Source organism: Choloepus didactylus, chromosome 9 (assembly GCF_015220235.1).
Source record: "Choloepus didactylus isolate mChoDid1 chromosome 9, mChoDid1.pri, whole genome shotgun sequence".
Taxonomy (NCBI): domain Eukaryota; kingdom Metazoa; phylum Chordata; class Mammalia; order Pilosa; family Megalonychidae; genus Choloepus; species Choloepus didactylus.
In genome coordinates this window covers 12,443,113-12,469,650 of record NC_051315.1, presented here as the reverse complement: position 1 = coordinate 12,469,650, position 26,538 = coordinate 12,443,113, and the positions used below count along the sequence as shown (strand labels likewise).

The following is a 26,538-nucleotide window of genomic DNA, read 5'->3' as shown; positions in this document are numbered from 1 at the left end:
TGAGTGGAGGAATGGGGATAAAAACTAAAGGACAAATGGGGTGGGATGGGGGGATGATTTGGATGTTCTTTTTTCACTTTTATTTTTTATTCTTGTTCTGGTTCTTTCTGATGTAAGGAAAATGTTCAGAGATAGATTGTGGTGATGAACGCATAACTATGTTATCATACTGTGGACAGTGGATTGTATATCATGGATGATTGTATGGTGTGTGAATGTATTTCAATAAAACTGAATTTAATAAAAAAAAAAAAAAAGAACACCTGATAAAATAGCATGTGCAGCATGATCAGTCTTACAAAAATATTCTTTCCATCTTTTCTCTATTGATATAAACAATAAAATAATGGCTGCTGCCTCAAGACAAAAGACTGAGTGATTTTCACTTTTCATTTTCTAACTTTATTGTTGGGAGTTTCACGAGCTTATTCTTGTTTGTACAATAGGCACACATCACTTTTACTGTAATAAAAACAATTTTTTTTTACAAATCAGCATTTTCAAAAATACTTCAATTAAGCAGGCTTCAGAAATGTGTTCGAAAAAGGTCTGGTCCAAAGGTGTGTATCAATCACAAAGCACATAAGGCTGAGGACCCTCAGCCAAAGTAAGAAGACAAAGACAAAAATATCTCCATGGCTATTTTTCTAAACGTTCTTCAGAATTACTGGTGTTTTTTCTCAAAATGTCTTCTCTACATCAAAAAGAAATGCATCCTGCAGGAAAAGAACTTGCCTGTCTTTTTTTTTAAAAGTGGTGATCCACAGTCAAGAAACTGCATCCTGGAGCCTGAAATCTTGATGGATTCTCAGATGCATCCCAGGCCTTCATTTATCTGAACTGTGCTGGAAACCACCAAGTCCTCCTCCCTAACAGCGTCACTCAACTCAGCTTCTCCCCCGCCTCCTGGGGGTCGCAGTCACCACCACCTTGGCCAGCTTCCTAACTCCTCAGGCAGTCCTCGGCATCAGCTCGTGCTGCTGTGCCTGGGTCTCTGCACTCCCCGTGGTCCTCTGAGGGCTGCCACCCCTGCCAGTCAGTCCCAAAGTCCTAATACGTGCCCCTGGGCAGTCTCTCCTATGGTCCCTCCAGAACCACCACTGTACCTAGCTCAGGCTCAGTGAACAGTCAGCCCACGTGAAACTCCTCCTCCACGGAGCCTGCCAGGCCATCTCTCCCACCTCGTCCAAAAGACTCCTACAGCCCAAGAGTCCTACAAAGCCCTTAAAGGATTATTAAATACAGAGAGATTCCTACCAGTCATCAAACCTGGCACAAAGGACTTCCTCCCCATCCAGAACCCCATTTATTTGGTCCACAATGGACAGGAATCTTCAGTAGCACCCTCCTCGCCCCTATCTAACGTCCTATATAAAAAGTGGCTCAAGTAAGTCCTCCAGCCTCAACTCCCCTTCTCTACTTCAAGCCAACCGTATCTCTTTTCTCTGGATTCTCTGTCCCAATCCTTGTCACAGACTCTCCCTCTACTGAACCAGTTAGAAGATAACTCAGTGGGTGGCTCTGCCCAGCTCTGGGTTTGCTTTTCACCCCAGATGCTGTCTGACAATCTCCTACCACCACCCTCTCTAGCCCAAAGTGTGAGCTGATGGGTTCTGTCTAAAGGAACAGAAGCGTGAAATGAATAGCCCAATCTCACTCTGTACTCTCCTGTGTGTCAACATTTCCACACTCTACTTTTTCACCCTCCTGTAAAATGTCCTTTAATGCTCTGCTAAACCTAGAAAGACATTTTGCTTTTAAATGCCTTTCTATTTTCCCTTCATAACAGTTATAAAAACTTATAACCCACCATGCTTCTAATTTCTATTTGCTGCTCGAAAGCCCAGAGCCCAAGTCAAACGTCATCATATTATTTTATTATTTATTAAATATTTACTGAATTATTGGATTGCCATAAATTCTTTATGAACATTAATATATATAACTGAAATTAATTTTAAACATTTTTTCTTTCCTTCCCAGTAGTTACTTTTGGAAATAACTATTAAAATACATACTGCACTCCTCCTATACAAATAGACATAGAATATACATTTCAAAAATTTATGGAACCAACTAATAAATGTAGAACGAATGATGGAATTAGAAAATCACCCTTTGCCAACCACCACAGTAATGAATATTTTAGGTAAGTATTATCAATGGATGCTATCACTAGTAGGTGAAAGTTTGGTGAGAAACAGGATAATTATGTAGTATCAAAGTATCTCTCCATGAGATACTTATGAATTAGAAACAGGAAAATAGTAGCTTTTTGGCCTAACTTTTGGTGTTCTGGTAAACACCTTCTTTCACCAGGTGGGACAAACAGACATCACGTGGTCCCTGATAGGAAGCACTGAGAAGGCCACAAACTCACTTCTAGGGTGTTCCTGCCAAAAACGGAGAACCTTAATCTAATCATGGGAAACATCAAACAAATTTTACAACTATTTAATTAAAGAACTAGACAAATTTTTTTTCTTTTGCTCTAAAGGACAGTAGTGGGACAATAGGTAAAAGTGGACTAAGGTTTATAGATTAGCAAACAGTACTGTATCAATCTTAATTTCCAGATTCAGATAACTATACCATGATTACAAAAATCAATGTCCTTGTTTCTAAAAAATACACACTGAAGTAGTTAGGAGTAACGGAGCATTGCGTCTACACTTGACTCTCTAACGGAAAAGACAAAATATGCATAGAGAGAGAATGATAAAACAAATGTGGTTCAACACCAGAGCATGGTTGAAACATACATGAAAATTCTTTGTACTGTTTTTTTGATGCTTTCCTATGATCTGAATATTTTCCAAAATAACAATTTTCAAAAGTATAGATGGTGATGATTCTGTTTTAAATACATTGATCATAAACAGTTTTTAATGATCTTAAACAATTTTTGTTAATTTGTTTATTAAAGCACAAAATGAGTTATCTCCCACCCAGGACTCCGTCTCCTAAAGTAATCATTGTTCATTGTGGCAAATATACTTGCACTTTTTTCTTTATGCTGCAATAAATACAACATCTGATACTGCTGCAAAATTTATAGAGAAAGTAGTATTGTATATTACTTCAGAGGTTGGCTTTAAAGTAAGGCTATCCAAACTAAAATCCTGCCTCCCACACTTTGTAGTGATATAAACTCAGGCAAATTTCTTCCCTTCTCTTAGGCAGTTTCCCAGCTGTGGAATGGGGATAGTCATAGGATGGGCATAGTCATATAGTACCTACTTCATGATTAAATGAGGCAGTGACTGCAAAGTACTGGCCCAGAATGAGCGCTTAATAAACGTGAGCTCGGGAAGCGTTAGTTCTCACAAAGTGGTTGGCCCCACATTCTCACCCCAGCTCTGGTTCTCTTTTTCTTCTTGTTTTGTCATTGAATTTATGATTTCTTCTATTATATGTATTCTTTTATGAATTTTAACTTTCTGAAACAAAGCACCATGTATGTATCAAAAATAAAAAGAACAGGTGAAATCTAAAACAGGGATCCTCAGTCAATGGATTGGTTTTTTACCAGATTTGACCACAATTTAAACTCACCCTTCATAGTCTTGCCGGCAGCTGCTGCCCTGCTCAGGGCCTCTTTTAGCAACACTCACTATTATCACAGGTCCAAGGCCTCTGACCAGGGCAGCGGCTGAGTGACCGGACTACAGGAAGACATGTGACTCAGTCCTACATACAAGTGAACTTTCTATGGCTCTTGTTATCAAGTGGCTCCACAGTGACATACTATGATCTTCCCCTTCCTTTACTCACCACGTGGTACATTCTAGGCCCCACACTGGGCACTTCAGCCCACAAATGAGGGCTTGCAGTAGGGGTTATCAGACCCAGTCACAAATGAGGAAATAGGTGCAGAGCAAGTTATCTGCTCAATGGTCTAAGTGGCAGAGCTGGGACAGGAAACCAGACAGCTCATTCTCAGGTTGGAATTATTTCCAATATGCCTGATTGCCTCTGCATTTATAGAAATACACACTGCGGGAAGAAATGCTATCAGTGACAGACACCAAGGACCACATCATTTTTACTTGACAATCCACCTAAGTTTTCTTGAAAGAACCTTTCCTGAGCTGTGTGCTTTTGCTCAGTGCTGCTCGCTGCACAAGAGAGGCATCTGCTCACCTCCTGCCAACAGTAGGACAACACAGCCTGGAAATCCCGGAGGAAACAGCAGCCTCCAAAAGGACCCATCACTTGACGGCAGCGCTGAGCAGGATGCCAGATAAAGAAACAGAAGTCACTGATTAGGAATCCAATAATCTTTTCTGGCTCTCCTCTCAAGGACACAAGGGGGAAAATGAAAACCCCAATGAAAGCCAAGGTTTTGGAGATAGGCTAGGGAAAAGAGCGGAACCCCCCTTCTCTGTCAACACTTTCCCCTTCTGCCCATAAACGGCACTTGATCCAGCGGTAACCCTGAGCTTTGCAAAGCAGCTTAAGGAGAGAATAAATCTTCTACAGTGTACAGAGATAAGACTGCCCAACAAAGGAGCAGTAAGAAAAGGAGAGCGACTTTTCTGAACCCTTTGCAACTCACTCCTGTTGATGCTACACGGCCCGATGACCGCAGTGGACAGGTTAAAGTTCATGCCTATTAGACTCAGACAGACCTAGGCTGCCTAGACATGGGGACACACACTGTTAGGGCAGGGAGTATGTCTGTCCATTCCCCACTGTATACCAGCACATCCTAAGTGCAAATTAACTTAAGTTTTTGCATAAAGACCTGAGTTCAGGTCCTAGAAACCTTAATCACCAGCTCTGTCACAGCGAATAAACTACTTGACTTCTTCAAGCATCAGTCTCCTCATCTGTAAAATGGGGATAATAATATCTATTTTATATGTTTACTCTGATTTAAAACTGAACACATATTTAGCTGAATTTCTAATACACAGTAAATGCCCCATAACCACGGGCTAACATGATTATTCTACAATATTAAATACAGGTCCACAATCGCTTATCCAAGACACTCGAGGTCAGATGTGCTCTGAAAACAGAAGTTGTCAGAGAAGTTGCTATTTCACTGTTTGGCAGAACAAAAGCTGCAAGATTGATTCAGAAAGCTGCACAGCACAAGTCCCCTCAGTTCTCTCCAGCTGCCACAGGCCTGGCAGCCACACCAGGTCAGATCACTCCAACCTCTCATCCCCTATTAACCTGAAGGAAGAGGAAGGATGGGAAAAACAGGAGCGGCCAGAGGTGCATGCAGAATCTGCCTCACCATCTCTCCCTCTCTTCATATTTAATCAAGGAAAATGGGAAGAAGAGGCCAAATCTATGAAGGCAGCCATGTTCAAAATTTTTGTTGTCTTTTTCATGTTTCAAATCTAGAAAAGAAGCCTCATGAACAAGTTGAGTCTCCAGTGTCCTTCCAGATCTCCCAGGGCCACTACAACAATGTGGAATACTCAGAAGATACTAACCAAGTCCTTCCAGGTTGAGCAGCGCTCCCACTGGGTGGCCCCGAGTGTATTCTAGATGCAGGAGGGCACTATTTAAATAACCAACTACTCAACTCCAAGATGACTTCTGTTACCCAAGAAACTCCAAGACTGGCTTGCTGTAGATGACTTTTAGTGACAGCCCAACACAATGCAAACTGATCCTGATACTAGTCTGGGCGAAGAGGGCTAAAGAAGGCAAGTTTTTCTGACATATCATGCCAGGTTGTCTAAAAACAAAACTGCATTCCATCTCCCCACCTATATGCAAATGATAACCCTTACTCTTCTCCCGGTTGAATCCCTAAGGGCTCCCACACTGAAGAAAGTGTTTCCTCGAGTGGCACAAAGCAGGTGCTCAATGTTCTAGTGCAGCCCCCCACCCACCTCCAAACTAAGGCCCAAGGGGCCTGTTTCTATAAATAACATTTTATTAGCACGCAGCTACCCCCATTCGTTTGCATATTTCCTGTGGCTGTTCTGTGCTACAATGGCCCAAACTAGTTGAGTAGTTGCAAGAAGAACACCTGGCCCATAGAGCCTGCACTCTACCATCGGGCCCTTTAAGAAACAGTTTGCTGCACCCCATTCTTGTGAAAGATGCTGTGCTGGTTTAGAAGTATTGTCCTCCAAAACGCCATGTTCTTTAATGCAATCTTTTGGGGGCCAACGTATTAGTGCTGATTAGGTTGGAACCTTTTGATTGTTTCCATGGAGATGTGACTATGAACACCTTTTTATTAGGGTGTGACCTGTTGAAGGGATTCTTTCCATGGAGATGTGACCCTGCCCATTCAGGAGGGGTCTCATTCAATCACTGGAGCCCTATAAAAGCTCACAAACAGAAGGAACTCAGAGTGCTATAGCCAAGAGAGACATTTTGGAGATGGCCATCGAAAGCAGACTTTTGCTGACACTTTGCTCCGGAGAAACTGAGAGAGGACAAAACACCCCAAGAGCAACATTTTGAAGAATGCACAGGAGCTGAGAGAGGAGCTAGAACATAATCCAGGATCAGCAGACATCAGCCAAGTGCCTTCCTAGCTAACAGAGGTTTTCCAGATGCCATTGGCCTTCCTTCGATGAAGGTATACTTGTGTTGATGCCTTAATTTGGACATTTTCTTGGCCTTCAGACTGTAAACTTGTAACCAAATAAACCCCCTTTATAAAAGCCAATCCATTTCTGGTATTTTGCATAATGGCAGCATTAGCAAACTGGAAGAAATGCCCTGGCCGGGAAATCAGGGACCTTATTTAAATCCCAGTTCCATAATCCCTAGGAGAAATCACCTCATAATTCCGGGCCTCAGTTACCTAATGTATAAAATTAGGATACCAACATCGACCCGGCACAAGGGTATGAAGACATTTAAGTAAGACAGAAAAATTGCCTGGCACAAAGCAACCAGTAAATGGTAGCTATTAAACTGCAACTAATACCAAATACAAATCTGCCTACCATATTAAGCAATGCTCAAATGCAGAATGATTTAGACTCCAGCCAAATCTTTTAAAATCTAAGACATTTTGCTGGCATTCATCTGTATTCCTTGTTAAAAAAAGGAATAACAACACTCAAACACTATTGTTTTGGAAGGCCAAAATTCCTTCCCCCTTATCCTCTTATTATCTTTTTAAACCCTTCATGAAAAAGAAAAAAGAAAAAAAGAAACCAAACCAAGCTTCAAAGTACTGTTTAAAATAAAGCTAATCCCTTCTATCCAGACAAACCAAGTCAAAAAAAAAATAAAAAATAAAAAAATCTAAAATCTCCCTCAGGCTCTGAATGAGAAGCCCAGATCTATGATTTTTTTAAAAGGGGAGGAGACAGGGCAGGAAATTCTAAAAGATCAGTTTCCCGATTTCCATAAAGCAACCAGCAATACTCGCTGAGCAGTGGCTCTGAGTTGCTGAGTTCACTCATGTGAGCAGTACTTGTTGAGCCCTTTCTGGGTTCCAGGCTCTGGGATGGAGATGCCACCAAAGAGAGAGCTTACACACGGCGGGGCTGCTCAGCGCTGAGGAAATTAAAACCACCAGACAGGGCGCTTCACTGCAAAACCATCTACATGAAGTCACACAAGCCATTAACTCTTCTATCCCAAGGGATTATCGTGTCTAACATCTGCACCACATAGACAGGTTAAGGGATGTATCCCTGGGTTTAAGCGAGATGGCCGCAAACCCCATCTTCCCGACTTTCCTTTGCATCCTGCTGCCTTCGCTCAGGAACTACTTCATGAAGGGTCAAGTCTTAATGTTCATTCCTTTGTGATCTCTGGAAAACCTCCTACCCAATCTTCAAAACCCTGGAATCCTCCAGGCAGTTATTACTTTCTCCTTCTGCCTTCCCACAGAACTCTACATAACTCTATTACTGCGCATACTATACCACATCATAACCATTTGCTTATTTATCTGTTTCCCACCCAAGGAAGCTCCTTGAAGACAGGGATCATGTCTTGATAACTACAGCTGATGTTTGAGTGCATGCACTACGTAGCAGGCCTGCATAACTTTATCTGTACTCTCTCACTTCATGCTCACAAGAACTCGATTATCCCCATCTTGTCGATGGGGAGACTGAAGCATGTGTTGCAGACCCTGTAGATGACTTATTTAACATCCATGCTACCCCAGTCCCACCCCCCACCTCCTCCTTCCTAAAAGGAACTTGATATTATTGTCGGAATATCTGACCTCTTCATGTGGCCATGAACTCCATTCAGGGAGGCGGGCTGCTTTCTAAGACCAGGAAGCTATGCATGATGACTGAAACCAATCATGAACACCCATTCCACTTTTCAGCGATGTTGGGACTGGCATGCAAAGCCACCTGGCCAATGAGATGTAAGACAGGTCTGCTGGGGAGCTTCTCTGAAAGGTTTCCTCCTAGGTGTCTCCCTAAGAGACACAAGGTGACACTCTTCTTCCCCAGACACCACCTTAACTACTACCAGGCTTCCTAACTGAAATACTAAGTTTCCTTACACTAACGTTAAAGCAGCTGAATCAAGAGTTTTTAGATCCTCTTGACCAGAAGCATCCTACCATGCACATACAAGAAGTGGTGGAGCTGTGATTCAGACAGACAAGGTGACTTCACAGCCCTCAAAAATTTAACGACTAGACTTTCACCCCTCATCTCTGCAGCACTTCCCCAATTTAGCACTAATGCCTAGCATATAGGAAGCACTTGTTAATGTCAGTTAAGTGAATAAATATGTGAATAAAAGAGAATTTCAGTTCAGTTTTCAAAGACAGGTAGGTTAAATTTTATATCAAATTGTAATTGAGAAGTTAGGGCCCTGGGCAACACCCTTAACAAGAAGAAAGCCTGTTCACTCTCCAATGAGGTTGAGGTTTAACACAATTGGAATACAGTTTATACTAGAGCAAACAACAGAGTCCTGTAAGCACCAGCTTCCAAGACCAAAACCAATTTCAGAAGACAGGTGTGCTGATTTGAATCTGTTACATACCCCATAAAACACTAGTTCTTTTAATCCACTCTTGTGGGGACAGACCTATTGTGGGTAGGATCTTTTGATTAGGTTGTTTCCATGGAGGTGTGATCCACCCAACTCAAAGTGAGTCCTAATTAGTTTACTGGAGTCCTTAAGAGAGGTCAGGGAGAGAGAGGCAGAGCTCAGAGCCGACAAAGACCCAGATGCTCTGAGATGCAGACAAAAAGACATTTGGAGATGCTAAGCTAAGAGATGAAGCCCAAAGTTTGTCCCAGGGAAGCTAAGTGAGACTCACAGATGCTTAAAAAGAAAGCCACTGGAATCAGAAGCTGAAAGCAACCCAACTCGCGAGAGAACCAGCAGACGCCAGCCACGTGCCTTCCCACATGACAGAGGAACCCCAGGTGCTATCGGCCTTTCCTCAGAGAAGGTATCTTACTCTTGATGCCTTAACTGAGATATTTTCATAGCCTTAGATCTGTAAATTTGTGAACTAATAAACCCCCCTTGTAAAAGTCAATCCATTTCTAATATATTGCATTTTGGCAGCTTTAGCAAACCAGAACTGGATCAATGAAAAAAGACACAAAAGATTCCATTTCTATATGTCTCTTTCACAATGTCTACAGTACCTATTAGCAGTCATGCAAAGTTTCCACTCTTCCATTTCAACCTTGATCCAAAGGGCAACCATCTGGGCATACTCAAAGAGAGCAAGTGTGTGTGTCTGTGTGTTTGTGTGTGTATGTATGTGTATGCACACATATGCTGTTGGGCCAGGGGGACAGAAACTCTTCAGCACTTCCGCACAGTCCAGGTTTTGTTCATGAGAGTTCCGTCCTTGAACAATAAACTGGTCAACCTCACAACTCATTTGGGCCATGGACTCCATCCCCCAACAAGGGTACCTGAAGAGCCTTGATTTCTAGAACCTGAAGGGTATCTTCCAGGCCATTCCACACAGGTCACCGAAGTATCCTTGGCACCCCATACTGTTTCTGGCCAGGTACTCAGGCTGACTTCTAAACAGTGACCTGAAGGTGAAATGCTCCATAACTTATTACCAATTCTACCCTCTAGAGAATATAGTGAGGACACTTGTCATTCACAAACAATGTCCACTGACCAAGATATTTTCTCCCATGACCCATCTGCTGCAAGACACAATATATTTGCTGCAAGACACAGTTGAACTTCAAGGCAGCAAACGCTTGTAAACTACCACCCAGTATAAAATCCTCTTTATCTGTTCACTTGGCCTACTCCCAAAGTGCCAAACAATGACGACTTTTTGCTCTCCATCAAAAATCAAAGAAAACTCTATTTGCTCTAGAATGAAGTGTCCAAAAGCCAATGGTGTGTCTAACTGAGTGTCTTACCGAAAACTAGGAAAGCATGCTGATTGCTTACAAAGGATGTTATTTAAGGAACAATTCTGACCCAGGCCAAGGCAGCCCAACCACTTGCAAGAATGCCCTCTAAAGCACAGCTTACCTTGTAATTGCTAGAGTTCACCCAAGAGGTAGCGAGTCCATCCACAAGCTTATCTAACATGGTCTGGTCATGCTCAAGGTCAGCGGACTTCTGTTTGTCTGAGAAATAATCTATAAGTTCTTGGCCAACCTGCAGTCGCTTCCCTACATCCTTCTGCAACACCTGTGCCAAGCAGGACTCCATGCGAGGCTCCATGGTGGAATTCAAATCCAGAACCAGCAAAAGCTAGAGGGCAGTCGGGATGACTCCCTCCTGCTGGACGTGCCCTGGAGGTTGCCTCTTTGTTCGCTGAAGGTTACCAAGGGCCTGTGTTTCAAAGATGCAATCCGGGGAATGGCAACAATGCACCATGTGTGTCTGAAGAGCAGCTGGCAGGATATTAAAAGTCCAATTTAAATAACTAGTAGGCGATAAAGGAGTGAGTGGCAGGGTGATGCTATACTATTGGGTCTGAAATACTTCATAATTCAGCAGTCCATTCTGAAAAAGAAGAGAAGAGAACGACAAATCAGCAGATTAAACACGCAAATGTTATGAAACATTAAATCAGAGACAAAGCCGTGCATGCTGCAGAACCGTTTATAATCACAAGCGGAGTGAGAAGCACGAACGCTTGGCAACCACATCTGAATAACATAATTATTATTTTTATCAGGAAGAACGTCAAAGCCCAAAGAAAAGAGCCAATGAGCTACACAGTTGGCGGGTAGATGTTTTTCACAATTTCCCAGCTTGTAAATGTACCAGTCGGGAAAGCAGTCTTCTCACTTTAGTTAGCATATTTATTTGTAGCTTCAGTTTTGCTTCCCACCAAAAAACCTAACACCACTCTGTCATCTGAATCATTATAGGTACTGCAGCTTATTGCCATACTCTCCGTCTTCTAAAAACCCAAGTCCTGGAAGTGGGGCAGGCGCCATCCAAACACCATCGACCTTAATGGATGGCTTTGAAGCAATAACCAGTCAGGGACATCAACTATGTCAAACAACTTCTCAAAAGGGTGAGTGGTAGCCCCTGCCTCCCCTGTACCCCAAACAAAGAAAAGAGAGAAACTGAGAAAGTGAAAAGAAAATAAGCACATTTTCTGATCAGTTTCTGACAAAGTATTCTCAGTCAACTACAGCACAACTTGGGCTTGGTGTTTTGTTACTTTTTTTTTTAAAAAAAAAGGGAGGTCTCAAAATCATCTTTTGAATAGGGCAAAATGTGTGATATGGGAAATCATTTGAATTAGACAAACCGTACAAGCTGGCTGACTAATCTATAGCTATTGTAGCTATTGGAGCAACTGTACACAATTATTTCATATTTCAATTTCTTCTCATCTAAGACTCCCACTCAATTTCTTCCATTCAAACCTCAGAAGACCCAGAGAAAACCTATCTTCAAGATGCACAACCTCCCTGATACCATACGAAATAGAAATGTACTTCATACAAACAGGAAATCCCAATTTTCAGGGGTTCCAACAGGCAAATCTGAACTTACAAATCAAGTAAAATTAAAATTATGGGCAGGGTGAACAGAGATGTTCTCTCCCTTTCTAATACCATGCCGTTCCCAATCCCTACCCCCAACATAAAAAGGACAATGCTCTGAGTTACAGAATCATAGACTTTTGATGCTAATACCAATCCCATAAGTCCTGTCATTCAATGAGGAAAACCCTCCTTCAAAACTCCTGTTATATTATTCTCCATCCTCAACTCTACTGTTTCTACCAATGCAGGGGGTGGAGGTGGAGTGGCATTCAGCGAGACTCACTATTTCATGTATTCTCAGGAGGCTGTATTTCCAGCAATCAATAAATGGACATACATTATTAACAAAAAAAAAAAAAAAAAGGTAAATCTGCCTTAAATTGAGAAGGTAACTGCTTTCCAGTCATTTCCGTACTCTGGAACTAGTCCCTCCTTCACGTAAAAGATCTTCAAACACACAAAAGCAGTTATTTCCCTTCATTGCCATTTTTAGTCCAGACAAAAATACCACCCGTCCTTAATCAGCTCTTGTGTAGCACTAAAGAAGGTACTGATGATACAGGAAAACTGGAAAAACCAATAGAACCTTTTCTTTCTGGGCCCAACATTAGCCCAAGAAACAGCTCAAACGAGCTTCAGCATTGTGGTAGATTAAAAATGGCCACAGTTTCTTTGTTACTCCTACCCCACCAAGGTGGAGGCTAAGTACCATCCCACAAGGATTCTGGGCTTGGCCCTGATCCTTGCTGTGGCCGGTGGGATATCAAAGCTACAAAAGCAAGCAGAGCTTTGGTGAGCAAGCACTGGAGCTTGCCCTCCTAGAACCTGCCCTGACTGCCTGCCACGTGTAGGAAAGCTGGTCGAGACTACAGGAAAATGAGAGGCCACGGGGGAAAACCAAGATGCTCCAACCGCCAGCCAGCAGCCACTGCCAGACGTGGGAGCAAGGCCACCCTGGACCATCCAGCCGTTCCCACTCATCACCTACTGAAGCTACACAAGTAAGCTGAAGGAGACAAGCAGAGTAAGCACCCAGACAAGTCACAGAAATATGAAAAAAAAAAATCCTTCATTGTTGTTTTAAGCCATAAATTTGTGGTGGTTTGTTACACAGCAACAGATAACTGATACAATCTTCTTCCCCTAAACAGCTATTTTCACCCTCAACAAAATAAAAAGCTCATATCCTTTAATCCCTTAAGGGGTCTAAAATTAATAGACACTAAACCAAAATAATGATAATACTATTTTTACCAATCTATATGAGGTGTCAGGTTCTATGCTATCTATACTATCTCTAATTTTCCAACCAACTCCATAAGGAGGTACAAAAATCCCCATTTTGGGAGAGCAGTAACTTAATAGATGCAGAATGTTTAACTAGGTTGAACTTAAATGTTTGGAAATGGACAGAGGTGATGGTAGCACGTTATTGTGAGAATAATTAACAGTGCTGAATGGTGTGGAATGTGGTGGAAAGGGGAAGTTTAGAGTCATGTATGTCACCAGAAGGAAAGTTGGAGGTTAAAACACGGGAATGTATAACACAGTGTGTATCTTGTGGTGGACAATGTCCATGATTAACTGTATAAATACTAAAAAGTTCTTTCATGCAGAGGTAAATGACATGGTGGAACTGTTAACCTATAACATCCTTTGAAATTTGCTCTATAGCTATTCGTTGAATTGTGCTTTGAAATTCTTCACCTATCTGTATATATCCTATATTGCATAATAAGGAAAAAACTGAAACTGTGGAACTGTAACCCATAACAATTTTTTGAAATTACCTATATAACTGCTTGTTGAGCCGTATATCAAAAGTTAACACCTTTCTGTATGCATGTTATATTTTACAACAATCGAAATAGCTGAAGTTGTGGAACTACGAACTATGACAGTCTTTGAAATTTGCTATTGTTAAATCATACTTTGAAAGTTGTAGCTGTTATGTATACATGTTAAAGTTCACAATAAAAATGCATTAAAAAATTCTTTCATGAACTTGAGCAAATGTATGACACTATTACAAGGAGTTAATAATAGAGGGATATATGGGGAAAATGTACCTATTGCAAACTATGGACTAGAGTTAACAGTAATATTTTAATACTCTTTCATTAGAAGTAACAAATGTACTACACCAATACTATGGGTCAGTAGTAGGAGGGACTAGGGGTATGAGAGGATTTGGGTTTCCTTTTTTATGTTTGTTTCTTTTCTGGAGTAATAAAAATGTTCTAAAATTGATCATGGGATCGCATGTACAACTGTGATGATACGGTGAGCCAGTGATTGTACACTTCAGATGGTTTGTATGGTATGTGAATATATCTCAATAAAATTGCATTAAAAATAAAAAATAAATAATTTTTTTAAATCCCTATTGTATAAAAAGAGAAATATTATATGCTACCACTAATGTGAACTTTGAAAAATGTAAAACAAATGGTTTATAATGTAGAATGTAGGGGAACTAGCAGTAGAGAGCAATTAAGGAAGGGGGAACAATAATCCAAGAAGAACAGATAAGCTATTTAACGTTCTGGGGATGCCCAGAAATGACTATGGTCTGTTAATTTCTGATGGATGTAGTAGGAACAAGTTCACTGAAATGTTGCTTTATTATGTAACTTTCTTGGGGTAAAGTAGGAACATGTTGGAAGTTAAGCAGTTGTCTTAGGTTAATTGTCTTTTTCTTACTCCCTTGCTATGGTCTCTTTGAAATGTTCTTTTATTGTATGTTTGTTTTCTTTTTAACTTTTTTTTTCATACAGTTGATTTGAAAAAAGAAGGGAAAGTTAAAAAAAAAAAAAAAAAAGAAAAAAGACAAACAAGGAAAAAAAAAAAAAAAAGATGTAGTGCCCCCTTGAGGAGCCTGTGGAGAATGCAGGGGTATTCGCCTACCCCACCTCCATGGTTGCTAACATGACCACAGACATAGGGGACTGGTGGTTTGATGGGTTGAGCCCTCTACCATAAGTTTTACCCTTGGGAAGACGGTTGCTGCAAAGGAGAGGCTAGGCCTCCCTGTATTTGTGCCTAAGAGTCTCCTCCTGAATGCCTCTTTGTTGCTCAGATGTGGCCCTCTCTCTCTGGCTAAGCCAACTTGAAAGGTGAAATCACTGCCCTCCCCCCTACGTGGGATCAGACACCCAGGGAAGTGAATCTCGCTGGCAACGTGGAATATGACTCCCGGGGAGGAATGTAGACCCGGCATCGTGGGATGGAGAACATCTTCTTGACCAAAAGGGGGATGTGAAAGGAAATGAAACAAGCTTCAGTGGCAGAGAGATTCCAAAACGAGCCGAGAGATCACTCTGGTGGGCACTCTTACGCACACTTTAGACAACCTTTTTTAGGTTCTAAAGAATTGGGGTAGCTGGTGGTGGATACCTGAAACTATTAAACTACAACCCAGAACCCATGAATCTCGAAGACAGTTGTATAAAAATGTAGCTTATGAGGGGTGACAGTGGGATTGGGAATGCCATAAGGACCAAACTCCACTTTGTCTAGTTTATGGATGGATGTGTAGAAAAGTAGGGGAAGCAAACAAACAGACAAAGGTACCTAGTGTTCTTTTTTACTTCAATTGCTCTTTTTCACTCTAATTATTATTCTTGTTATTTTTGTGTGTGTGCTAATGAAGGTGTCAGGGATTGATTTAGGTGATGAATGTACAACTATGTAACGGTACTGTAAACAATCGAAAGTACAATTTGTTTTGTATGACTGCATGGTATGTGAATATATCTCAATAAAATGATGATTAAAAAAAAAAAAAAAAAAGGATACTATAAAAAAAAAAAAAAAAAAATCCCTACTGTATAGACGAGGAAACTGAGTTGAAGGGAGGTTAAGTAATTTTTCAAGGCTACCACTGAGTTTCCTTTTCCAGCTTCAAACCCTTATTATTAGACATCTGGCATAGTTCTGTTCTGACTCAGGGAAAGGACATCAGAGCAGGAAACAACAGGCAGGAAAGCAAAACCTTCAGACCTTAAGTAAACCTGAGAGAAGATACCATCGCTCAAGTCTCCTACTGTGATGTTTAAAATACATATTCTATATACACCTCCCCTTCTATTGGAATTGCACAAGATTTCTCACAAATAAACATGTAATTCTTAAAGGCGGTCATGCAATAAAGGCATGGAACTCATCCCAGAAACCCCCAGAGCAGAAGGGCCTGGAAGTCCTGAGGCATGGAGCAGACTGGACCCTCTGCTTTTACTTTTTCTTCTTCATTAAAAAATGTTTTTAAAAAGGTATGGTCTATCCTCACTTACACTTACTCTTTATAACCTAGTGTTTTTGTTCCTTTTTCACATTCTTTTGAGCATTTTCCCCAACCCTACTTTCAAAAGTATTCAGGGAAGACTATTAACCACCCAATTCCAAATGCACAAGATACAGAGGCCAAGGCCTAACTCCCACCGCTGTCCCCTGCCCACCAGTTTCCCTCCCTAAAAGCAAATAATGTCACTGGTTTCTTGTGTAGCCTTTCAGAGTTAGCTACCCAGGTAAACAAGTTATTTGTTCACTCCACTCCCAAATATCCCCCAGGAAGATTTCTAAGCATTTACAATTAAATCATTAAAAAAACAAAAACAAAAACAAAAAAACACAAACAGGCAAAACTTCATAGGGCAGCAGAGTTTTATAAAAACTTTTTTTTTTTTTAAGGTAGAAAACTTAGAAGATAAACAAAGAAAAGGAGCAGGAGAATTTGGAGGACTTGGAAGAAGAGGAGGAGGAAAAGAAAGTAAATCTCCCTTCCACCCACATCCTGACCAGGCTCTCTACTAAGGACAGGTGAAACAAGGAAACTGAGGTCTGAAGTTAACTGTAACCTGTGGTCACACAGATTTCCTACGGCTCAGCTAAATAAAAACCACGTCTGTTACATGCAAGATGCTATGGAAGGCACTAGGGATATAAGAATAAGCAGGGCTCAGTCCCTGCCCTCAGTGAGCTTACGGACTAGACCTTTTGGATAACCCCACGCTCTCTTACCCACCAGTACTGAGTGGTCCATTCATTCTGGAACCATCATTTAAGAGCGGCACTACACAGAAGGATTACCTTACAGCAGTGTTGACATCAGAGACTACTCGTAGTATAACACTATTCCTAAGCTAAAAAAACAAGTTCAACTCTCACCGGTTTTCCAAAAGAACAACAGGGAGATGAATAAAGGACAGAAAAGAAAAGGTAGGTGAGGTGAGAACAGCAAAGCACCTTTTCCTTCTTTACATCTTTATTTACCAGGCTGAGTTTTTTTCCTTTAGCAAGATCTCATTGTGAAGGCCATGGAATATACTCAATATGACTGTACCAGTCGGCTGGGAAAAGGGACACATTTCAGGTATTTCTGGAAAAAAAAGGCCCCAACTCCTCCCAAACCCAAACCCAACTACAAGAGGCCCTTCCACTTCCTGACATCAACCTCCCCTGCCCCCACTACAAACAGTAAGGTTCCAAGCATCTCAACCTTTTCCTGCCATACTCTAAAGAACTAAACCATTTATCCACATCATCTTGGTTCATAGGAGCAAAACAATAAAAGTTCAAGACAATGGTCCTGGTCATTCTTTTTGGGCCCCGGATGAGTCTTTAACAATTATAATATAGTCTGAAATAAGGAAAGGAGCTCTACCATACCCTACAGCTCTGAGTCTCTGTTGTCACTCCACCTGGTCCTTCTGGTCTTTTCTTCTTTTTCCTCTCCTCCCTTCCACACTCCCACCCATTTTTAAGCCCACACATTCATCAGTGAACATTTATTATGTGACAGGTGTGTACCGTGGTAGATACTAGAAATCACAGAAAATAAGGTAGGGTCAATTCCCTCAAGGAGCATTGGGAAGAGGAAAAGACAGAAACGCATGTGCAATAGTATGAAGACCAGTTCTAACCCAGAGGTTTGTAGAAGGTGCTGCAGGTGGGAGAAAAGGAAAAAAAAAAAAAAAAAAGAAAATGCTTATCCCAGGAGAACCAAGCAATGCTTCAGCTGAGAATTGAAAGGGTGAGGCGTGAGACTCCCACAATGCAGACCAGCACCCACTCTCCCAGCCCCTGCTTTCATTTGTCAGCAGAGGATCGCCCCCCCCCCCGAAGACTTAAGACTCCAGCCTCCCTCTCGCTATCTCTATGTCCCTCATTTTCCATGGTGTCTCCAACACCCATATGGATAGCAACACACTTGCACTCCTCTGCAGTCCCACTTTCTACTCACAACTGCCCACCCTTCTAGCTCCTTTGTCCACGCACACTGCTCCGACCACCTCAATTCCAAACTTCACTTTCCTTCCCAACAAAATTAAACTCCATAGTGTTAATAGCTTCAAGCTACCCTCAACTTTCTGTCCTAGTAATAGTTGCCTAAAACCCTGACCTTGCATATATTCACTACAGTCGATCAACTGCCTTCTCCATGAATGTACCAAACAACCCAACTCACCGAAGCACAAACAAAACCAGTTACTTTAAATTCATCTCAAACTTCAAAAAGGCCCTCTCCACCATCCAGCAGCTCAAGTTCTTTAGTAACTAGTTTGCTGACCCTGCTCTCCAAAGGAACTTTCCTATCTTCTCAAACTCCTACCACCCTGCAGCTCTCATCTGATGTTCTTACAATCCCTATGACTGACAAAGGAGACAACATCAAACAGCTCAGATCTTACCAACAACAACTCATTACAACAACCTGGCTCTTTCTTGCTTTTATGAAAGTAAGAAAAGCACTTCCTTTCACCCTCCCCAGAGCAGTGACTTTTCAGTTGTCTGCTCTCCCACCTCAATAATCTCTCCTCCTCTGCTGGCTCATTTACCACAGATAATAAACTTCCTCTAACATCACCCAGCTTTAAGCGACCCTCTCTTGAGCTCACATGCTCCTTTGGCGATCACACCATTCAGCACCTAGTGCCACTCTGCACCTCCCCCTCACACCTCAGGCCCTCCCCTCTGACGTCTTCCACCATGCTCCCTCAGCTTGCTCGTCTATCCTGAACTCACTCAACCTCTCAGCAACATTCCAAGGTTGACCACTCCTTCATTCCTGAAAAATTCCCCCACTTCAGTGAAAACGAATTCTCCTGCCTTTCTATCTCTTCTCTGGCTGAACCTTCTCAAGCTTCTTTCACCACCTCCACTTCCCTACCAGGGCTCTGCATGTTGGCGGGCTCAGTCTTAACACCTCTTGTCTGTTCACTCCACTCACTCCGGAAGTGGCCAACAACCATTCCCAGGGCTTTAAAAGCTGCCCATCAACTGACAACTCCCAAATGTCTCTCTCCCAGCCAAATCCATCTGAGCTCCACTCACACACAATGACCTATTTTGCTTCCTAACTCTCACTTACGGCCTTCGCTCAGGCTGTTCCTTCTGCCTGAAACACTCTCCTTATGCCTACATTGGCCGGCCTGCCCCTTTTTCCTCTTTCTGGCTTAAATGTTACCTCCTGAAAGAGCCTTTGGAAGACCACTTTAGAGGTACCCTTGCACAGCACCCTGCTCTCTTCCTTGAAAGCGCTCATGACAAGTCACAATTATATAAGTTGTTTATATACCTATTTGCTGTCTGACTTTCCCACACGTCTGCTGGCCTCATTTCATTTTTTAATTTGTTTTGTTCATCTAATGTTTACATACCTGGTACAAACAAAGCATTCAAGAAATATTTGTTGGCTGTTGGTTTGCTTGGACTGAAAATCAAAAGATGAACAGTCACTGGCAGTAACTGGTTGAGTTCAATTTCTTCAGGGGAGGGGTAAGAGTGGGGTAAGAGAGGGAAGTAGGGAAGAAGGCAGGAAACATTCAAAGTATGTGGATACACAAATGGACAAAACACAGATACAAGTGAGTGTGGCATTTTTGGAGGAAAACGAGCTGTTTAGAAAGACCAGAAACGATGCTGACGCCCACCTGTGGATGGGATAGCTGGGAATTATTCTATACACACAAAGCATTATCCATGCACTGAGTATTCATATTCAGATTTTTCAAACTCACAATCGTGATTTTTTTTTTTCACAAACACACATGAGGCAAAAAGTGTTTCTAAATTCATATTTTAGGTTGACATTTTCTCTCAATTAACAGATACTAGAAATTCCACTAATGCAGAGTTCTGTGATATTAGGCACTAAAAAGGAATCCTTATTCCCAAAACATCGGGAAATAACCCATCTGGCACACAGCAGGAAGACTGGAGAGAGACAAGGCCCGACATTTCCAGCACCAATCCATACAAGCCATCTTTGAACTGCAGGAAACCTTAGGTGGGTACACAATAATTTGCCTTAGAAAGATACTTAAGATCTGGAATTACAGAAATAATCACAAGAATATTCTGCTGTAGAGTAATAAATCAGAGACAAACACACAAACTCTCTCCTCCTCTCTCTCAACTCCAATGTGCACAACAATTAGCCTACAGTACAGCCATGACAACAAACAACTATCATTCTAAATGCACAAAATGAATAAAAAGTTAAATAAATTATGAGGTTTCAAAACCCATGCTATACAAAATGCACTAATAGGAGGATGTTCACTGTACACATTTTAAAAGCAGGTTATAAAACCTATGATCATTTTATCACTCTGAGTTACGAGTAAAAAGAAACTCATTAACACTGGTAAATTTCTGGCTGATAAGATTACATTTTTCTTCCTGTGCTTTCCTGTATTTTCCAAATTTTTCTATAATGAATATATATTACCTATATATAATACCTTTAAAGTATTATTTAAAAATTATTAAAGTATTATTAAAAAATCAACCACTACCATTTCACAATGGGAGGGAAATCTCCTTTTTAATATTACGGAATATAACATATATCTGTTAATGACAGGGCGAAACAAGAAAAGTCTTTAATAACTAAGAAGATGGTGCTAGGGTATGACTAACTTCCACAAAATATCTTGGAAAAGCTCTGGGCTTGGTCACCACATAGCTCTGCAAATCACACACAAACGCAATTAAAAAAAAAAAAAAAAAAAAAAAACCTCTCCATTACTGTACATATAAGAAAATAATGGGCAAACATGCACAGGTGCCAGTAAGATAAACATAATAGTTACTATGGGTCTTCCCTAGCATTCTAAAGAGCTAATTGTTTTAAAACCCTTTTAAATATTTTATATATTTCTTCTATAAATGTGGACTGCATTAAAACATCATTTTAATTTTCTTTTTTTCTGCTGTAGCAGGTTTATGATATTATCAGCATAAGGAATTGTTGCATTATCAAGGCAGTTACCCCAGGCAAGAGAGAATAATAATACAGGTTACAGCTTCCCAAAGAAGAGTCTTACATGGAGACCAGAAACTTCTGCAGAGAATCAGTTTACTAGGGAGAGAAACACTGTCAGACTGGGTATAGCAAATAAGCTGGCTCAACTAGAAAGAGGGGATTTAAATTTCCATGCAATCTGGCAACACTTTATTTCTATTGCAGTTTTCAGAGGCCTTCATGTACAGCTTCATAGTCTAGGCCAAACAGCAATTTTCCATTTTTCATTTCTGTTCACTATACCAATGAAAAACAAATCACTAAATGTGGACAACTCCTAAAATAGTTTCCATGTAACAGCTTTATTGAGACATAATTCACATATAATAAAATTCACCCTTTCAAAGCATACAATTCAGTAGAGCTTTTCTGTATATTCAAAGTTATGCAACCATCACCACTATCTAATTCCAGAATATTTAAATCACCCCCAAAAAACCTCAGATCCATTGGCAGTCACTCACCCTCCCCCATCCTCTGGCAACCAATAATGCACTTTATGTCTCTCTGGATTTTCCTATTCTGGACAGCTCATATAAATGGAATCATACAATATGTGGGCTGATGTGTCTGGCTTCTTTCATTTAGCCAATGTTTTTAAGGCTCATCTGCGTTGTAGCACAAAAGTACTTCATTCCTTTCTCATTTTTTTTTATAGTTACAGGTTTAAAAAAATATGCAGAAAGTACAGAGTTCCTATGTAAGTCTACACACACACACATACACACACACACACAACTTTCCCTGTTATTAACAATTTGCATTATGATGGTAACTTTGTTACAATTAATGAAACAATGTTATAACTATACTATTAACTATAGCTTACTTTACATCTTACAGAACAGATGTACTTTCAACCGTACAGCTTTGTGTTGTACAGTTCTGTGGTATATTTTTGTTGTTTTGGTCTTCTTAACATATATACAACCTAAAATTTCCCATATTAACTACATTCAAATATACAATTCAGTGGTGTTTATTACATTCACATTGTTGTGCTGCCATTACCAAAACTTTTCCATCACCCCAAACAGAAATTCTGTACCAATTAAGCAGTAACTCCCCATTCTTCACCCCCACCCTGGTCCCTGGTAACAGGTCTTCTAGTTCCTGACTCTATGAATTTGCATATTGTAATTATTTCATATAAATGAGATCATACAATACTTGTCCTTTTGTGTCTGGTTTATTTCACTCAACATGACATCTTCAAAGTTCATTCACATTGTAGCATGTATCAGAGCTTCATTCTTTTCAATAGTTAAATAATATTCCACTTTATGGATATACATTTTGTTTATCCATTTATCCACTGATGGACTTTTGGATTGTTTCCACTTTTTGGCTATCATGAATAATGCTATTATTAATATGCGTGTACAAATTTTTGGTGAACATATGTTTTCAATTCCCTAAGGTATAATGTGGTAACTCAACGTTAAACTTTTGATGAACTGCCAAACTCTTTTCCAAATTGGCTATACCACTTTACATTCCCACTAGCAATCTAAGTGGATTTTAATTTCTTCACATCCCACTAAATGTGTTTTAATCTTTTTATGGCTGAATAATATTTCCTTTGGATAGACGAACCACATTTTGTTTATCCATTCATCAGTTGATGGGCATTTGGATTGTTTCCACTTTGGGGCTATAATGAATAATACTGTTATGAAGTTTCTTATATACATTTTTCTGTGATCCTAAGTTTTCTTTCTGTTGGAGATAAACCTAGAAGTGGAATTTCTATGTCATTTGGTTAAACCACATTTACTATTTTAAGAAATTGGAAACTGTTTTCCAAAGTGGTTGCACCATTTTACAATCCCACTGGCAATGTATGGGGGTTCCAATTTCTCCACATCTTCACCAACACTTGTTATTATATCTTTTTTATTATAGCCATTCTAGTGGGTGTGAAGTGGGAACTCTTGACTTGCATTCCCCTAATAACTAATGACATCAAGCTTCATTTCATGTGCTTATTGGCCATTTGTATATCTTCACTGGGGAAATGTTTAGTAAAATTCTTTGCCTGTATTTTAATTTGGTTATTTGGCATCCTACTGCTGATTGTAAGAGTTCTTTTTATATTCTGGATACAAGTTCCTTATCAGATAAATGATTGCAAATATTTCCTCTCATCTGTGTATTGTCTTTTCACTTTCTTGATGGTACTCTTTAAAGCACAAAGACTTTAATTTTGATGAAGTCCAATTTTTTTTGTATCAAATACTCAACATATACAAATATACATATAAATTAACATCAGGTGAACTCTTTAAAAATAATGAAAACAAAAGTTTTTTAGCACCACATGAAGAATTGATCTCTAACAGTGAAATCTGCTAAACTGCTAAGCAGGAAGGATCATATATGCTAGCACAAGAGATTTCCTAAGAGGTTTTCAAAACATAAAAATCCCCAGACTTAGGTGAATAAGAAGAGAGGAGAACATTTGATATGTTAGTTGATAGCACGACAGCTGACATGGCCATTTCCCAAGGGAGCTGCTGTGTGGTTACACCCAGTTGGAAAAAAAAAAAAAAAAGAAACCCTATTAAATACTGGTACTAAATGTGAAGAGAGAAAGCAAAAGAATGCTGGGAATACAAAAACAGGGGAGGTTTTTTTCCCTGTTATTGAATCAAGAAGTCAATCGATAAAGAAATAAAGACATGGGAGTTTAAAATTTGACTTTCATTTCAGCAATTTAAAATAAGCATGGCTACTTCAAATTTCAAACAGTGCTTTCTAATTCACTAAGTGAGCATACAAATGCTATTTTTTTTTAACCCCCACCAAGCCTCTGTAAGATTATTGTTATCATGCCTATTTTACATAAAACGAAACAGATTCAGAAGCAAAGTGACTCCCAGGGTCACAAATGGAAGCAGAATTTGAACCTGGGCTTCCAACTCCAAATCCAGGACTATTTCCATCAAATCACAACTGCTGCTTCTCACCAACAATACACATGGGTCTCCAAGTACTTTATAAGCAAAATATAGTTTAGGAAAAAGACTTACAAAGAATATATTCACTGCACTTGATGTTCCCAAAGTAAGAGTAGAAGAGCATGAATACAGAGGAGCAACTAGTACCTGGCACAGCACCACATACTAACCAAGTGTTCCATAAAGAACAAATGAAGAGGAAGAACCATGTGCAGCAACCTTCAGATCAGAGGGTTCGGTGTGTCCCACAGATGCTAATGGAAAGTCAAAGGCATGACAGAGAATGGTGGAGGGGGAGAGGGAGGGCAAGAGGAAGGGAGAGAGAAAAGGACAATGTAGGAAGAAGGAGCAGTGAAACAAGAAAGGAATACAAATAATCAAAAATGTGTAACCACTGGGGGAAACTTGGTGAAGGGTAAACTGGAACTCTCTGTACTATATTTGCAACTTCTTGAGAATCTATAATTATTTCAAAATGAAAAAAGAAAGAAAGAAAGAGAAAAACAGTCGTGAAGAGATAACATGAAATGTGCAGTCTCTTAGTCCTAGTCTCCTAAATTTGATAAATACCTACGGTGCCACCCACTCCGCCAGGCACTGCCCTCAACGAGCTCCAACTTCATGGGGTAAAAAACAAGTAAACAATCTATCCCAACACAGTACATCAATACACTTCCCTGTGAGACCAGTTAGCTACCTCTCTGATGACTCCTTAAGAAACAGAGAAAAAGGAAGGAATACAGGAATGAATACAAGAGTGATACAAATGTAACAGAACCCCTGGGCCTGACAATGCACACTTCTGCTTATTGGCCCTCAACCTCCAAAAACATTCTCCTTCCTTCCATTCCTTGGTCCAACAAGATTTATACAGGAACAAAGACCCGGATGGACTGGGAAAACCTCCATAGTCACAGATTCTTCAATAATAAGGAACCATGTTCTTCCTGAAGAAAGAGAAGGGAAATGAGAGGGCTTTACAGATTCATTTATTCGCTGACACATCAGATCTTATTACATTTAGCTTCAAATCTTTTCAATACAATATAAGTGACCTGGTGAGAAAAATAAGTTGGAACATTAGCTGAGCAATGATGAAACCTACTGAAAACGACAACTTCACATACTGCTTCTTACCAACCGCCATTCAACAAGAGTTCAAGCAAATGAACTTTAAATCTGTACCTTACTAAGCTCACACATAGCAGCCATGGAAAACTTGCTATGTTTCTCAGATCAACTGTAACAAGACACCACCACTATTATTAAAATGGTGTTTTTACATTTATACTTTCTGGATTTAAGAAGAAAAGCACAAAGTGATCTGTGTCTTAATTAGGTTATTATATACAGAATTGTACAACCTATAGACATTCAGAGGGCTAATGTCTCTCTAATTCAAAGGATTATTCCTACTGAACATTAAAATGGATTTCTTTAAAGATACCGAAAGATCCAGCCTTTATTTAAACCCTCATACATTTAAACAAAAATCACTCAAAAATGTAACTCTTGTTCATCATAGCTGTTCATAAATTTTAAATCAAAATAACCCTAAATATTCAAAATAGGGAATGCGGAAATAAATTACAGTGCATTGAACAGTAATCATGCAATCATTGACCATAATAGTAAAAATAAGTTCTTACTGGCCAGGAAAGATATCTACAATAGGCTTCGTGAAAAAAAGCGAACTAGAAAACTGGATTTTTATAATGTCATTTTTGCTTATCAAATAAAAAAGTATTCATTTATATTTTCCATGCATAGAAAAAGTATGTAAGGAAATACAACAAAATGTTAGCACTACATTTTCTGCAATGAAAATGCACTATTTATATAATAAAAAGTAATAAACATTAAAAATAATAGAGGTGGTACTAAGAAGACAATACTGCAGTATTTTTAAGAGATGAAGATGACTGTTCCCAACATACAATTTCTAAACCATTAATTTACTTAAGAAAGCTGAAATATTCCTCATATTTCTAAGACATTTAAGTATAGAAATATCATATGACCCAGCAATCCCACTTCTAGATATATACTCAAAAGAACTGAAAGCAGGGACTTGAACTCATTTTGCACACTAATGTTCATGGTGGTATTACTCACAAATGCCAAAAGGTGGATGCAACCTAAGTAGGAACAAAGTTCTGATGCATGTGACAACATGGATGAACCTTGAGGACATTATGTTGAATGAAATAAGCCAGACACAAAAGGAAACTATTTTGACCTCACTGATATGAAATAATTAGAATAAGCAAATTCGTAGAGTCCAAATCGAAAATAAAGGTGACCTTGGGACAGAATACGAGTAGGAATAGGGAGTTAATGCTTAAATTGTAGAGAG

The 26,538-nt window shown here is 39.9% G+C and overlaps 1 protein-coding gene across 27 annotated transcripts in view; it reads right to left on the bottom strand.

Annotated features, from left to right (window-relative positions):
* CLASP1 (cytoplasmic linker associated protein 1) overlaps nt 1-26,538 on the bottom strand; it is a 294,473-nt gene that overhangs the window by 253,798 nt on the left and 14,137 nt on the right. For all 27 annotated transcript variants that reach the window (XM_037849465.1, XM_037849473.1, XM_037849469.1 and 24 more), the window contains exon 2: nt 10,432-10,911. In XM_037849465.1, coding sequence (XP_037705393.1) covers nt 10,432-10,626 — 195 coding nt within the window. In that variant the 5' untranslated portion in view covers nt 10,627-10,911. The remainder of the gene's footprint in view (nt 1-10,431; nt 10,912-26,538) is intronic.